The sequence below is a fragment of the Rana temporaria genome, chromosome 8 (genome assembly GCF_905171775.1).
Source record: "Rana temporaria chromosome 8, aRanTem1.1, whole genome shotgun sequence".
NCBI lineage: Eukaryota > Metazoa > Chordata > Amphibia > Anura > Ranidae > Rana > Rana temporaria.
Window position 1 is genome coordinate 28,423,103 of NC_053496.1, and position 17,243 is coordinate 28,440,345.

The following is a 17,243-nucleotide window of genomic DNA, read 5'->3' on the forward strand; positions in this document are numbered from 1 at the left end:
AATCGCCGTAACTATTCATTTGCATATTCTACGCCGACCGCAATTGCCTCGCCACCTAGCGGCCGGCCTAGAAATGCATCCTTAAGATCCGACAGTGTAATTCAATTACACCTGTCGGATCTTAGGGCTAGCTATGCGTAACTGATTCTATGAATCAGCCGTATAGTTAGGACGGCCGGAACACAGAGATACGCCGTCGTATCTCTTTTGTGAATCTGGCCCTAAATGCATTTATTTTTTGGACGAAACCAAAATTGCGAAACAAAATATTTCAGTGTGCACATGTCTGGTGGACAGCAGCATTGTCAGTCTGGGGAGAGGGGAGTCTTATGCCGCGTACACACGATCATTTTTCGGCATTAAAAAAAAATGATGGTGTGTGGGCTTCACATCATTTTTCGGGTTCTGAAAAACGACAACATTTTTTTGTCGAACATGCTGCATTTTTTAACGACATTTAGAATTATGTCGTTTTTCGGGTTGTAAAAAATTATCGTGTGTGGGCTAAAACGACGTTAAAAACCTGCGCATGCTCAGAAGCAAGTTATGAGACGGGAGCGCTCGTTCTGGTAAAACTACCGTTCATAATGGAGTAAGCACATTCATCACGCTGTAACAAACAGAAAAGCGCAAATCGTCTTTTACTAACACGGAATCGGCTAAAAGCAGCCCAAAGGTGGCGTCATCCGCATGGAACTTCCCCTTTATAGTGCCGTCGTACGTGTTGTACGTCACCGCGCTTTGCTAGAGCATTTTTTTAAAACGACGGTGTGTGGGCAACATCGTTTTAATGATGAAGTTAGAAAAACTTCGTTTTTTTCATGACGAAAAATGATCGTGTGTACGCGGCATTAGACTAGCAGATTTAAATACAGTAACAAATTGAAGCTCCAGCTAATACCTTTTAAGCAGTTAAAGCAATTTTTTCCTTTTTGGGATAAGGGTTTTTACATAAGTAAATAAAAGCTGAACACTGTAAGCACCCCTGCCATTGGTAAATATTATTTCTCAACCCTCTAACTGCTACATCTGAAGGAGGGCTTGTTCTGTTGAAAAACAACAGATTTACTGGCTAGATCACCAGGTGAAAATAAAAGAAAGAAAGGCTGAAAAACTAATGCAGGGATCACAACTAAGGACTGGTAAGCTGCAATATGTTTGCTTTTGGGTTTAATAAACTTTAATACCACTTTAAACTCTTGTTTCAATACCCGCCCATAGTCAAATGACGTCCACAGATGGGCCCATCCTGGGTGGACGTCATATGGCATCCTGGGCTTCCTGGCCGTCTAGGGGGCGCGCGCACCCACGGCATCACTCGGGACCCGGTGTGCATGCCCGGTGGCTGCTATGTCCGCCAGGCACCTGCGATTGTCCGTGATTACAGCAGGACCATGGATCTGTGTATGTAAACACACAGATCCACGTCCTGTCAGAGGAGAGGAGACCAATGTGTGATCCCAGTACAGAGGAACACAGATCGGTCTCCTCCCCTTGTGAGTCCCCTCCCCCTACAGTTAGAATCACTCCCTAGGGAACATATTTAACCCACACCTCCCAACTTTTTGAGATGGAAATGAGGGACACCTATCAGCAAAAGTATGCAGGCATAGGACACACCCCTTGCCACGCCCCCTTAACCAGTTAAGCCCCGGACCAATATGCAGCCTAAAGACCCAAGGTGTTTTTACAGTTCGGGACTGCGTCGCTTTAACAGACAATTGCGCGGTCGTGCGACGTGGCTCCCAAACAAAATTGGCGTCCTTTTTCCCCCCACAAATAGAGCTTTCTTTTGGTGGTATTTGATCACATCTGCGGTTTTTAGTTTTTGCGCTATAAACAAAAATAGAGCGACAATTTTGAAAAAAATTCAATATTTTTTACTTTTTGCTGTAATAAATATCCCCCAAAAACATATATAAAAACATTTTTTTTCCTCAGTTTAGGCCGATACGTATTCTTCTACCTATTTTTAGTAAAAAAAATCGCAATAAGCGTTTATCGATTGGTTTGCGCACAATTTATAGTGTTTACAAAATAGGGGATAGTTTTATTGCATTTTTATTAATTTTTTTTTTTTTACTACTAATGGCGGCGATCAGCAATTTTTTTCATGACTGCGACATTATGGCGGACACTTCGGACAATTTTGACACATTTTTGGGACCATTGTCATTTTCACAGCAAAAAATGCATTTAAATTGCATTGTTTATTGTGAAAATGACAGTTGCAGTTTGGGAGTTGACCACAGGGGGCGCTGTAGGAGTTAGGGTGCACCTAGTATGTGTTTACAACTGTAGGGGGGTGTGGCTGTAGGAATGACGTCATCGATCGTGTCTTCCCTATAAAGGGAATGACGCGATCGATGCGCCGCCATAGTGAAGGACGGGGAAGCCGTGTTTACATACGGCTCTCCCCGTTCTTCAGCTCCGGGGAGCGATCGCGACGGAGCGGCTATAAACAAATAGCCACGCCGTCGTCCCGGATTGCTCCCCGAGCGGACCCGACCTCCGCATGTAGCGGGGGGGGGTCCCGATCGGACCCCCCACCCGCTAATAGGCGAGGACGTACGTGTACGCCCATGTGCCTGTACGTGCCATATTGTGGACGTATATGTACATGCGGGGGTCGGGAACTGGTTAAAGGAGAATTGTAGAAAAAAACAAGTTTGGTTAAACCCACAAGTGCTTTTTTTTACCACTACTATTCCTTTATACTGGCTTTCAGAATTTACAAATGCAGCAATTTAGAAATCGGATGAAAGTTTAGCACTGGGAAACACTTTTTGATAGATAAAAAGTGCATTTTATATACATCTATATAGATCAGACCAAAATGAAGGACAAATGAGGAGAATGAGGGACAGAGGGACAGTTGGGAGGTATGTTTAACCCCTTGATCGCCCACTAGTGTTAACCCCTTCCCTGCCAGTCACATTAACACAGTAATCAGTGCAGTTTTATAGCACTAATCGCTGTATTAATGTGAATGGTCCCAAAAATGTGTCAAAAGTGTCCGATATGTCCGCCGCAATGTCACGGTCACAATAACAATCGCAGATCGCCGCCATTTCTAGTAAAAAAAAAAAAAAATGCAATAAATCTGTCCCCTATTTTGTAGATGCTATAACTTTTGCACAAACCAATCAATTTATGCTTATTGTGATTTTTTTTTTTTTTTACCAAAAATATGTAGAAGAATACGTATCAGTCTAAACTGAGTAAAAAAAAAAAAATTGTGATATATATTAAATATAAAAAGGTAAAGCTGCGCTTGTACTTTTATGTTTATCTGACATATAAGCTGCAGCAGCTTTTTTATTATTTTTTATTTATATTTTTTCACTTTTTATTTTTTATTTTTTCATTTATCATAGTGTCATCACTATTCACGTTCCCTTAGACCTGCGCAGTATTTTCCAATATACATTTCAGCCTTTAGATATATATTAAATCAAAAAGTAAAAAATATTGTGCTTTTTTCAAAATTGTCGCTCTTCTTTTGTTTATAGCGCAAAAAATAAAAACCGCAGAGATGATCAAATACCACCAAAAGAAAGCTCTATTTGTGGGGAAAAAAACAAAGATTTTATTTGGGTGCAGTGTTGCATGACCGCGCAATTGTCATTAAAAGTGCGACAGCGCTAAAAATGATTGTGGGCAGGAAGGGGGTGAAAATGCCCGGTACTGAAGTGGTTAAATATAGTAATGAACCTTCTGGCATAGGCTACGTTTTTATCTATTGTTTTATTATGTTATTTATTATTACTATTCTGATTGGTGGTCTCTTCCCAACAAACAGGTGGCGGTTCATGAAATTGGCCATGTCCTCGGACTATCTCATATCCACAGAACCGGATCCATAATGCAGCCCAATTACATTCCGCAGGAGTCTGGCTTTGAATTGGACTGGTCTGATAGGAGAGCAGTGCAGAGTCTATACGGTAAGAGCCACAGAGATCCTATCTCACACTGACTACAGGATCTGCTACCCTATACCCAGATAATACCTAGTACTTCCAGGTATGGAGGAGCATGTGACCCCTCCCCCTGAAAGGTGCCAAATGTGACACCGGAGGGGCGGGAGGGATCCAAAAAGCGAAGGTTCACTTTTTGTGTGAACCTCCGCTTTAAGAAATGTAATATTTTGTAAGACCTATTTATTTTCCTAATTTGGGATTATATTGGCAACTTTTAAAGTCCATTCTTTTTTTCTTTTTCTGCCCATATATTATTGGATGCGGTGCCACGCCCTGCAGTATACGTCTCAATTTTCTCTGTTGCAGGAGAGAAAAGCTACCCCTGCTGGGAGAACACAGTGGCCCGGATTCAGAGAGCAATTGCGCCTGCGTAACCATAGTTACGCAGCGCAATTGCTTACTTGCGCCGGCGTAACAAATGCTCCTGATTCAGGAACCTCGTTACGCCGACTGCAGCCTAAGATATGCGTGGCATAAGACTCTTATGCCCGCATATCTTAGGCTGCATTCTTGCGATGGCCGCTAGGTGGCGTTCCCGTTGTGCTCAGCGTATAGTATGCAAATTGCATACTAACGCCGATTCACAACGTTACGCGAGCTCTGCGTACGTAGTTTACGTCGTTTGCGTACGGCGGTTTTCGCGTAAGGCTGCCCCTGCTATTAGCAGGGGCAGCCAATGTTACGTATTCCCGTCGTTCCCGCGTCGCGAAATTAGAACTTTACGTAGTTTGCGTAAGTGATTCGTGAATGGCGCTGGACGCCATTCACGTTCACTTTGAAGCAAATTACGTCCTTGCGACGTCATTTGCCGCAATGCACGTCGGGAAAGCTCTACGATCGGCGCGGGAACATGCGTAATTTAAATGATTCCCGCCCGCTACGGGATCATTTAAATTGCGCGCGCTTACGCCGGGCAATTTTAAAGAGCGCACACGCAATTTACGGAGCTACTGCTTCCGTGAATCGCGGGTAGCGCAGTAAATTTCCGGGGGCGCAGGGCAAAAACGGTGCCCTGCGCCTACGTAAAAAATGCATAATTGTTACTGAATCTACCCCAGTGATTATTGCTAGTGGCTATAGCTGAATTTCTTTCCTGCAACCACAGGGAGAAAACAGAAAAAGAATGCACTTTAAAGGTTGCCACTATAATCCCCATTAGGAAAATAAATAGGTCTTGCATTAAGATAAACATATAAAAGTTATTGAAATCACATAAAAAACATGATAGAAAGAAGTACATGAATATGTTAAAATCAGAGCAAAGAGCTGATAAAGGAAAACTGGAAAACTGAAAAATGGCCCTGGAGTGATGATACGTTTCACCAATAGCTTCTTCAGGGGGACCCTGAAGAAGCCTTTTGGCGAAACGCGTAGTGATCCATTGGCGCTGATACTTGGGACTCCATCTGTTTTGCCCCTAGCCAGAAGAAATCTTCTTGGACTACAGTATCATCACTCCAGGGCCACCCATGTGGTTTTCCTTTATCAGCTCTTTGCTCCGATTTTAACATGTGGGACAATATACCATATAGATATGTACTTCTTTCTATCGTGTTTTTTTTATGTGATTTCAATACATTTAATATTTTTATCTTAATGCGAGATCTATTTATTTTTCTAATTGGCATTATAAAGCAACCTTTAACAACTTCCTGCCCGGCCTATAGCAGATTGACTGCCGGGAAGAGTTTCTGTTATCCTGACTGGGCGTCATAGGACGTGCAGCAGAAAACATGACCGCGGGGGGTGCGCAGCATGGCAATCGCGAGTGCCACGTGTCCGTCTGACACGCTGCATCTCTGATCGTGGTAAGAAGCCCCTGACAGAGGCTTTTTACTACATGATCAGCTGTGACCAATCCCAGCTGATCATCACGTGAACCAGGAAGTGCCGGTAAACAGCATTCCTCAGTTCATGCTGACAGGAAGAGTCGATCGGTGGTTATCGGTGATAATCAGCACATTGATTATCAGCATAGCCCCATCAGATGTACCACCACCGCTGCCAAAAAGGGGCCCATCAGCTGCCAGTCAGTGCCCCTTCAGAATCGCCTGTCAGTGCCCAAAAAAATCCAATTAGGGCACACCACATTGCCAATCAGTGCCCTACAGTAACACCTGTCAGAACCTCATCAGTACCTCATCAGTGCTGCTCATCAGTGCCACCTGTCAGTGCCAATCAGTGCCACCTATCAGTGCCCATTAGTGCTGCATATCAGTGCCACATATTGGTGCCCATCAATTCTACATATCAGTGTCTCCTCATCAGTGCCTGTTTTTTTAGTTTGTTTAGCAAAAAATAAAAATAAAATACCACCAAAAGAAAGCTCTATTTGTGGGAAGAAAATTATAAAAATGTAGTTTGAGTACAGTGTTGTATGACCGCGCAATTGTCATTCATATTGCGACAGCGCAGAAAGCTGAATATTGTCCTGGGCAGGAAGTTGCGAAAGTGCCCGGTATTGAAGTGGTTAAAATCCATTCTTTTTTTATTTTTTCAGTTTTTTTGCCCATATATTATTGGATGCGGTGACATGCCATGCAGTATATGTCTCAATTTTGCTGGGAGAACACAGTGATTATTGCTAGTGGCTATAGCTGCTGGCAATAATTGCATGAAAAATCTGACATGCTGGTTGTACCCAAGTTGATTGATCAATCAACCTGGGTAAACTCAGCCTGCCCATACACAGTGGTGGTTCGTCCATAGAGGGCGCTGGAGCGCCGCCCCCTCTGGCTCTCGCCCGCCACTGAGTCTAATAACATAGATTCATGCATTGCATGAATGTATGTTATTGTTGCCAGCTGCCGCTGTTCTATTCAGAGATGGCCGGAACTTGAGCGCCGGCCACCTGAATAACGGCAGCTGGTTGGCTGTGCGGAGCCAGCTGTGCCGCTGGCTCTGATAGGCTTTCCGAGTACAGCCCTCGTCTCCCGGATGTCTTATCCTCAGAATGTACGGGGGGGGGGGGTGTTCCTTGGATAAGACTGACGGCCGTCTCAGCCAATCCGGTTCCCCGATTCTGGTTATCGGTAACCTGATCGGCTGAACCGTCACCAAGGCGGGAGAGGACATCGAGGGACGTGGAAGGAGTAAGGTAAGTTCCTTTATACAGGGCACAGCGGCGACAATGGGCACACTGGCATCAATGGGCACAGTAGTGACAAAGGGCACAATGGCATCAATGGGCACAGTGGTGACAATGGGCACAGTGGTAACAATTAAAGGGCACAGTGACATGCACAGTGGCAACAATGGGCACAGTGGTGACAAAGGGCACAGTGGTGACAATTGGCACAGTGGCGACAATTGAGGGGCACGGTGGCTGTGTTTGATGGCATGGCACAGTGGTGACAATTGATGGCACAGTGGCTGTGTTTGATGGCATGGCACAGTGACTGCGTTTGATGGCATGGCACTGTGACTGCGTTTGATGGCACAGTGACTGCGTTTGATGGCATGGCACAGTGGTGCGAATTGATGGCACAGTGGCTGCGTTTGATGGCATGGCACAGTGGTGCGAATTGATGGCACAGTGACTGCGTTTGATGGCATGGCACAGTGGTGCGAATTGATGGCACAGTGACTGCATTTGATCGCATGGCACAGTGGTGACAATTGATGGCACAGTGGCTGCGTTTGATGGCATGGCACAGTGGTGACAATTGATGGCACAGTGAGGCTGCAATTTTTTATTTATTTTTTTCGTTTGCGCCCCCCCAAAAATTTTGAGCACCAGCCGCCACTGCGCATACATGGTTTAAATCTCATCCGTCCCTTCTGAACTGGCCGGGATTCGAGGCGTCTATGGCTGGCGCAGTCTGAAGGTGGCCTGTGCCTGAGTTGGGGATTTCCGGTGTCTCGCTTGCGTCAGTCTCTGTCTCCCATTCTAAACCACATTAGCGAAGCAGCAGCTTGGCATGGCTTACTTAGCACTGAATTGGACCCTGACAACCTCACACGGCTGTAATTTCTCACAGGTGCCCAAACCGATTAACGTGGCAGACAGAGTGTAAGGGGAGGACACAAGTTTCCCGAGTCTGACAAATTCCGGAGCCGAAAAGTCACCTTATGCACAATAAATTGCATTTTCCCTAATGTGCTGAGAACACAAAGCAGAGCCTCTGCGTCTGAATGGAAATTAGATAGAGATTGCAGATGATTTGTGAGGCATGTCAGGGCTCACCTCATATCAACAAGCCGCTGTAATTATCCCCCGAGCTCCGCACTTTCCTGAGATAAAGGACTGACATACAATGGTAACCATCATTTTCTGGGGTGCGTCTCCCCAAGCTGGCCAGCCAAGGCGGCCTCTGTCATTTCTGTCTAATTCATCGCTCATTGCAGATGTAGGTGGAATATCACCAGTCAGTGGGCCACACAATACAACTATGCAGTGCAAAGGCCGACTTGATGGGATTGCATTAGTTAACTACTGGCCGACTGGGCACTTTTACCCCCTTCTTGCCCAGGCCAAGTTCCAGCTTTCAGCGCTCTCACACTTTTGAATGACGATTGCGCGGTCATGCAACACTGTACCCAAACAAAATTGTTACCATCTTTTTTACACAAATAGAGCTTCCTTTTATTTATTCACCACTGGGGTTTTTATTTTTTTGCTAAATAAATGAAAAAAGACCAAAAAACGTTGAAAACAAAAAACTTTTTCATAGTTTGTTAAAAAAAATTGCAAATAGGTATTTTTTCTCCTTTACTGATGTGTTCTAGTGAGGCTGCACTTATGGGCACTGATAGGCTGCACTGATGGGCACTGATGAGACAGCACTGATGGGCATTGATGGGAAGCACTGATGAGGAGGCACTGATGAGGCTGTACTGATGAGGCAGCATTGATGGGCACTGATGAGGCAGCACTGATAGGCTGCACTGATGGGCATTGATGGGCACTAATAGGCTGCACTGATGAGACAGCACTGATGGGCATTGATGGGCACTGATAGGCTGCACTGATGAGGAGGCCCTGCGGGTGTGCAGCGGGCGCGATCCTGGAAGGACATCATTTGACGCCCTCCCAGAACTGGCCGGCAGCGCTGTAGCAATCATTCGGCTATAGCATGGTCAGCAAGTTGTTAAAGAGGTGCTCCAGGCTCCTCCCCCAAAAACATAAAAGTCAGCAGCTACAAATACTGTAGCTGCTGACTTTTAGTATAAGGACACTTCTCTGTCCAGAGATCCTGTGATGTCCTCACCTGAGCTGATTATCATACCACTTGACCTCTGGAAGATTTACCCCCTTTATGACCAGGCCATAGCTGAGATTGTGTGTGATTGACGTTTTGACCAAAAACGAGCTCCCCCCGTCGCGTAAGCCGCGTCACGATTGGCGAAAGGAGCCGAACGGCGATGCGCATGCGCAGTATAGCGCCGACTCGCCGTTCGGCTCCTTTCGCCAACCGTGACGCGGCTTACGCGACGGGGGGAGCTCGTTTTTGGTCAAAACGTCAATCACAGACATGTTAGGAACGCCCACTCCCGCGGGACTAGCAAGCCGGAAGCCACGGGTGAATATGCTGTACAAAGGTATGTACAGCATCAAAAAAAAACTAATAGCCTTAATCGTATTGTAATGTGGGGGGCCAGTCTAATAAAAAAAAGTAGTTTTTAGGGTGAACCACCCCTTTAAGTATGGACGTTGTTCCCGCGTCAAATTTTGAAAATGTTACGTCGTTTGCGCAAGTCGTTCGCGAATAGGGCTTTGCGTAAAACGATGTTCACTTCGTAAACATTGGCTTGTTGCGGGTTAATTTCGAGCATGCGCACTGGGATACCCCCACGGACGGCGCAGGCGCCGTTAAAAAAAAAAACGTCAATCACGTCGGGTCACATAACATTTACTTAAAACACGCCCCCCTGTTCCACATTTGAATTAGGCGGGCTTACGCCGGTCTATTTACGCTACGCCGCCGCCGGAGCAAGTGCTTTGAGAATACTGCACTTGCCCATCTAAGTTGCGGAGGCGTAACGTAAATAGAATACTTTACGCCCGCTCAAAGATGCGCCGATCTACGTGGATCTGGCCCATTATGTATATTATTCACCAAGGTGATAAATGTTCTCTTTCCACATTTTGGGCCATATTCTCAAACAAGTTACGCCGGTGTATCTACTGATACACCGGCGTAAATCGAATTTCCCGCCGGCGTATCATTGTTTTGTATTCACAAAACAAGATACGCCGGATTTAGGCTAGGATCCGACTAGTGTAAGTCACTTACACTGTCGGATCTTAAATGTAATTCGCCGCCGGCCGCTAGGTGGCGTTTACGTTCAGGTCTCATTTGTTTATGCAAATCGTATGCCATGTTAAGTATGGCGTCGGGTCCGCGTAGTCTTTTCCCGTCGGGTACGTCGTTTTACTAAGTCGTTCTTGAATACGACTTTACGTCAATGACGCACATGTCGGCGTCGACGTTTTCCGTCGAGAACTGGAGCATGCGCACTGGGCTATTTTAAGCCTGGCGCATGCGCAGTTCGAACAGCACGGGGGCGCGCTTAATTTAAATACAAGCCGCCCCCTTGGAATTATGCGGGGATACGCCGGGCCAATTACACTACGCCGCCCCAAACTACGGAGCAAGTGTTTGGGGAATACAGCACTTGCTCCTGTAAGTTGGGGCGGCGTAGTGTAAATGGCTTACGCGACGCCGCCGCAGGAACTACGCGAATCTGGGCCTTTGTCATTTGTAGAAAATAGTTTATAATGAAGTTCAAGAATACAAAAAAAAAAAGTCAAAATGTCCTTGAAAAATAATAATAAAAAATGTGCGCAATTTACCTGCAGGAGGCTTTATTTTTAGCCCCGCCGCAGATCTGCTCTGGCACAGCGCCTGCCATCAGCGGATTTCCCGTATTTAGCTAGCACAGCTCTGAACTTTCCGGCAGTAAATTAGGACAGCATTGTATCTGGACGTTCTCACATCGAGGTGTGACATTTTCATTTGTAGCCTCCGGGGAAGAAATCTTTCTTGAGCATCGCTTGACACAAAGCGAGATGTGAGCGGCGCTGGCTGCCTGTGCCAGTTTAGCCCGTGGGCAGCGCGTTGGCCCAGACTGAGTGCTGGATCTGTGTCATGTAGAGACCTCTGTTCTTCCCGAAGTCGGCGGGTGATGTCTCTGTAACGCAGTGCGGTCGTGGCGGCGCTGTGCACGGGCAAGTTATTTCACAATGGTGCTTGCACCTGATGATGGCTTCTAATAGTCTCCTCGTCCCGCACACCATTCCCCTGTGTTATCAGCATTCTGGGCATGCCCACCGCACAGTCACACTCATTGTACATGCAAGTCAGTTTCATGGGAAATGGCGTACAGTAACATTTATATAGTAGGCTGCCTAGGAGCAGGCAGGGCTGTGTGAGCGACGCCGCTGATTCTAGCGTTAGAGGAGATAATTGCCCCAAGTACAGAAAGCAATGAAATAGTCTCCGATAAAATGAAAAAAAAAAAATCTCAGGGATTGCTGCAGATACAAAGAGAAGGTGCAGTGTAGAAAGTAGCCAGGAGGCATATATATATATATATATATACACAGTAAAACCTTGGTTTGAGAGTAACTTGGTTTAAGAGCGTTTTGCAAGACAAGCAAAATGTTTTAATAAATTTTGCCTTGATATACAAGCAACGTCTTCCTATAAGGGTAGCATCATGACACAACTGAGTATAAAAAAAGAAGAGAGGTCAAAAGCGTCTGATCTGTCCGCCATAATGTCGCAGTCCCGATAAAAATGTAGGATATTTATTATCGCAAAAAGTAAAAGATAATGGGGCAGGTCCACGTACCTTTGCGCCGGGCGCAGCGTATCTAAGATACACTACACCGCAGTAACTTTGTGCTTTTTTTTCGAATCCTGAAAGAATTTGCGCCGTAAGTTACGGAGGCGTAGTGTATCTTAAGCGGCGTAATGGCGCGCCATTCAAGTATCTGTGATGGGCGCGTGTTTTATGTTAATACGTCGTGACCCGACGTAAACAATGTTTTTTTTTAACTGCGCATGCGCCGTCCGTGGGGGTATCCCAGTGCGCATGTTTGAAATTAACCCAGAACAAGCCAATGCTCACGACGGTGACATCATTCTACGCAAATTCCTATTCGCGAACGACTTACGCAAAGGACGTAAAAAATTCAAAATTGTACGCGGGAACGACGGCCATACTTAACATTGAGTACGCCTCATAACAGCAGCTTTAACTATACGCCAGAAAAAGCCCAACGTAAACAAAATGCGCGGGCCGGTCGTACGTTCGTGGATCGCCGTAAATAGCTAATTTGCATACTCGACGCGGAATTCAACGCCACCTAGCGGCCGCCGAAAAAAATGGAACTTAGATCTAAGACGTACGCCTGTCGGATCTAGCCGAGATGCCGTCGTATCTTGTTTTGAGGATACAAAACAAATATACGACGCGCAAAATTTTGATATTACGCCGGCGTATCAAGAGATACGCCGGCGTAATATCTTTGTGGATCTGCCCCAATGTTTTTGTTTTTTTTAAATTGTCGCTCTTCTTTTGTTTATAGCGCAAAAAATAAAACCCGCAGATGTGATCAAATACCACCAAAAGAAAGCTCTATTTGTGCGAAAAAAAGGACATCAAATTTGTTTGGGTAGCAGGTCGCACGACCGCGCAATTGTCAGTAAAAGCGGCTCAGTGCCGTATCGCAAAAAATGGCCTGGTCATTGGGCAGCCAAATCTTCCGGGGCTGAAGTGGTTAAATAATTTAACCTCACACAAACACAATAAAATATAAAAGATGATGTTATACCGAGTAAATAGATACCCAACACATCACGTTTTAAAATTGTGTCCGCTCGTGGAATGGCAACAAATTACGGTGCTTCAAAATCTCCATAGGCAACGCTTTAAACTCCTTTTCAGGTTACCAGTTAAAGTGGAAGTAAACCCCCCAATATCAATTTCAGTCAAGGAAGCATCTTGGCCTCTGTTTAATCTGCAACTGCCATGATGTTGCACATGTGATGAGTTATGACACCAGCCATTGGATGGTTTGACAGTTTGGTTGAGAGCACAACCAATGCCCGGTGTTGCATGCCCGGCATGTGCCGGAAAAGTCATTTATTTTAAACGGTTAAATAGATGGGTATACCGCAGTGACCTACGCCATGTCTGGTGCCTCCTCCGTCCCCTCTGCTGTCTTTTGGGAGACATACAGGTCCCAGAAGACAGCAGGAACGAGTGGACTTGTGCATGTGCAGTAGGGAACCAGGAAGTGAAGCCGCAAGGCTTACCGAAGATGGCGGCGCCTCCACCCGAGAGCTAAGGGGACAGATCGCCTTTGGGTGCCGGAATGGGGGGCGCCCAGGACAGGAAAGTGTCCTAATAAGTCAGCAGCTGCAGTATTTGTAGCTGCTGACTTTAAAGCAGAGCTCCACCCTAAAGTGGAACTTCCGCTCATCGGAACCCTCCCCCCCTCCAGTGTCACACTTGACACCTTTCAGGGGGTGCAGATACCTGTCTAAGACAGGTATTTGCAACCACTTCCGGGAGTCCTCTGTGCGGAGATTCTGCGGGTAGTGCGTCACTCCCCGCCCCCGCCCGTTGTGTTCTGGGAAACACACGGCTCCCAGAACACAGCGGGGGCCAGTGAGGACGGCGCTGCGCGACTCGCTCATGCGCCGTAGGGAATCGGGCAGTGAAGTCGGAACGCTTCACTTCCTGATTCCCTTACTAAGAATGGCGGTGGGGGCAGCAGATGGACCAGCAATTGCTCGTCTTCTGCTGCAGACGTCGCTGGACTCCAGGACAGGTAAGTGTCCATGTATTAAAAGTCAGTATTTGTAGCTGCTGGCTTTTAATATTTTTTAAACGGCAGAGATCCGCTTTAAAAAAAAATGTTGCCCCCGCGTCTGAATGCTTCTGACATTGGTTCTCCCCGGAGACGTGAGATGGTGGTCCATGTTTGGACCAGGCTGTTTGTTTTGGATTTTTCCTTGTAATTTGAAAACGGAAAATAAAGGTTATATAAAAAAATATATATATATTTTGCCGGAACTCCGCTTTAAAGTTCATGTAGAGGCAGGCGTCCCAATACTTTTTGACAATATAGTTTATTACCTGGATTCAGGTAGGGCGGCTCACTTTTGAGGCGGCGTAGCGTATCACATATACGCTACGCCGCCGTAAGTCAGAGAGGCAAGTGCTGTATTCACAAAGCACTTGCCTCCTAAGTTACGGCGGCGTAGCGTCAATGGGCCGGCGTAAGCGCGCCTAATTCAAATAAGGGTGAGGGGGGCGTGTTTTATGTAAATTACTCGTGACCCGACGTGATTGATGTTTTTTACGAATGGCGCATGCGCCGTCCGTGGACATATCCCAGTGTGCATTGCTCCAAAGTACGCCGCAAGGACGTATTGGTTTCGACGTGAACGTAAATTACGTCCAGCCCCATTCACGGACGACTTACGCAAACGACGTAAATTTTTCAAATTTCGACGCGGGAACGGCGGCCATACTTAACATTGACTAGGCCAGCTATTTGTTCGACTAACTTTACGCCGGAAAATGCCTTATGTAAACGGCGTATCTTTACTGCTACGGGCAAGCGTACGTTCGTGAAATCGGCGTATCTCGCTGATTTACGCATTCTAGGCGTAAATCAGCGTTCACGCCCCTACCGGCCGGCGGAACTAGACAGCTAAGTTACGACGGCGCAGGCCGTCGTATCTTAGCTAGGTTTAAGTGTATCTCAGTTTGAGAATACACTTAAATGTACGACGGCGCAGATTCCGAGTTACGACGGCGTATCTACTGATACGCCGGCGTAACTCTTTGTGAATCCAGCTATATGTAATGACAAACTACATATAGGAACAGTTCTTTTTTTTTTTTATCAACACATTAATGAGATCATTCATATCTGATTTCCTTTTTTATAAATAAATGCCATTGTAAAAAGATAATAATAAAAAATATAAATGCCAATATAAAAGAAAAAATCCATAAATGCCAAGCAGAGCCTTGTGCACCCAAATGTAAATTCCTGGCGATAAATCTCACTTCCCTGGCTGTAATCACAAGCTGATTTGCTGTTGTAGGTGCAAAATGAAAAGCAACAAAAGACAAAAAAAAAACCACATTATTTGTACAAAGCAATAGTGCAGCAGGAATGAGGCAGCCTATCTCTCTGTGAAGGGACATAAATACATGTGAAAGTGAATATAAATAAGCCTGGCTGCAAAGTGAATATAAACTATATAGCCATAGAAAGCGCCGAGGTAATGTCTCTCCGCGTAGAAATACATCCAGGAGTGTCTTCCTGTAATAAGATAGAAAAATAATCCTTGGAAGAGTAACCTTAATCAAAATATCATGCATACAAATAAAAATCGAAAAACCTCATAAAAACAGCGCATATGACTGCGGGCGCGAGCGGCGAGGTAATATTCCTGACTGCAGGTAACTAATAATAATGAAATATAGAAATATTAAAGCTGCTGGAGGGGTCCAATTCAGCGGAGATTCACACACTACATGGGGGATCACGGCTGCTACGTGACCGCAATGTAATGCGACGTTCCGCCCGCCATAGACGCGGCTTTTCACAGGGTTTTTTTTTTTTTTTATCAAGCAATACATCTTGTAAAAATGTTATCTTGGTTTATAAGTTGAGTGATTTCCCAGGTGTCCAAAGCTGAATTCTAGCTACATAGTAAAATACATTATTTTTTTATTCATAACAAAATATATCATTAAATGTATTTTAAATGCAACTGGTGTAAATACATGGATTCTCTTGTAAACCCAGATACAGCAGTATATTCAGACTGGGAGAGGGGGGGGGGGGAGGTGTGCTAGTATCCAATCAGGGTTGCAGCCTTCAAAAGTACCAGCAAAGATAATGCCGACAGGAAGAGAGAACAGAAAGATGGCCTTATCCGTCGCTTGCTGCTCCGCTACGTCGCTTCGCCCTGTGGCCACTAGGGGCGTGCGTGCACCGCCGGAGGCACATGCCCGCTGCTCACCCACCGAGCTGATGTGAGTGTCCGGCAGGCGCGATGTCTGCCTGGCAGATCGCTCGTGACCAGGGGCGGACTGACAACTCACTGAGCCCCCGGGCAATAGGAGATTATGGGGCCCCTGGGCAATAGGAGATTATGGGGCCCCCCGGGCAATAGATTATGGGGCCATACAGTATACACACACACACACACACACACATACAGTATACACACACAGGGCCAGATCCTCAAACGAATTACGCCGGCGTATCTATGGATACGCTGCGTAATTTCAAAGTTCCCGCGTCGTATCTCTGTTTTGTATCCACAAAACAAGATACGACGGAATCTGGGCTCGATCCGACAGGCGTTCGTCTTAGTACGCTGTCGGATCGTAGGTGCATATTTACGCTGGCCGCTAGGTGGCGTTTCCGTCTAATTCCGCTTCGAGGATGCAAATTGGCTAGATACGGCGATCCACGAAACGTACGTCCGGCCGGCGCATTTTCTTACGTCGTTTGCGTTCGGCTTTTTCCGGCGTATAGTTACCCCTGCTATATGAGGCGTATCCTATGTTAAGTATGGCCGTCGTTCCCGCGTCGAATTTTGAAAATGTTACGTCGTTTGCGTAAATCGTTCGCGAATAGGGATTTGCGTAGAATGACGTCACCGTCGTAAGCATTGGCTTGTTCCGGTTTCATTTCGAGCGTGCGCACTGGGATACCCCCACGGACGGCGCATGCGCCGTTCAAAAAAAAAACGTAATTTACGTCGGGTCACGACGTAATTAACATAAAACACGCCCCCATCACATCGATTTGAATTGCGCGCCCTTACGCCGCCTAAGTTACGCTACGCCGCCGTAACTTACAGCGGAAATTCTTTCAGGATACCAAAAAAAATATGTAAGTTACGGCGGCATAGCGTATCATTGATACGCTACGCCGGACGGAAGAATGCGCCGCGCTACGAGGATCTGCCCCACAGTATACATACACAGTATACATACACACACAGAATACACATACACACACTGAAAAGATACTGGAGAGGTGGGGCAGCTATAATCTTGAGATTTTTAAAAATCACACAGATTTTTACATACTGTCCCTGGTTTTACTGAGGCTAGCAACCCTGATGGTGCCCCCTAGTGGCATGGGGCCCTCGGGCAGTGCCTGAATGGTTAGTCCGCCCCTGCTCGTGACACAGCGAGAACCGGCATCTATGGGCCAGATTCACAGAAAAAGTACGCCGGAGTATCTGCTGATACTCCGGCGTACTTTCAAAT

General features: G+C 46.1%; 1 protein-coding gene across 2 annotated transcripts in view; it reads left to right on the plus strand.

Moving 5' to 3' along the window:
- MMP21 (matrix metallopeptidase 21) overlaps positions 1-17,243 on the plus strand; it is a 46,625-nt gene that overhangs the window by 15,371 nt on the left and 14,011 nt on the right. For both annotated transcript variants that reach the window (XM_040361438.1, XM_040361439.1), the window contains exon 4: positions 3,803-3,944. In XM_040361438.1, the coding sequence (XP_040217372.1) occupies positions 3,803-3,944 (142 nt within the window). The remainder of the gene's footprint in view (positions 1-3,802; positions 3,945-17,243) is intronic.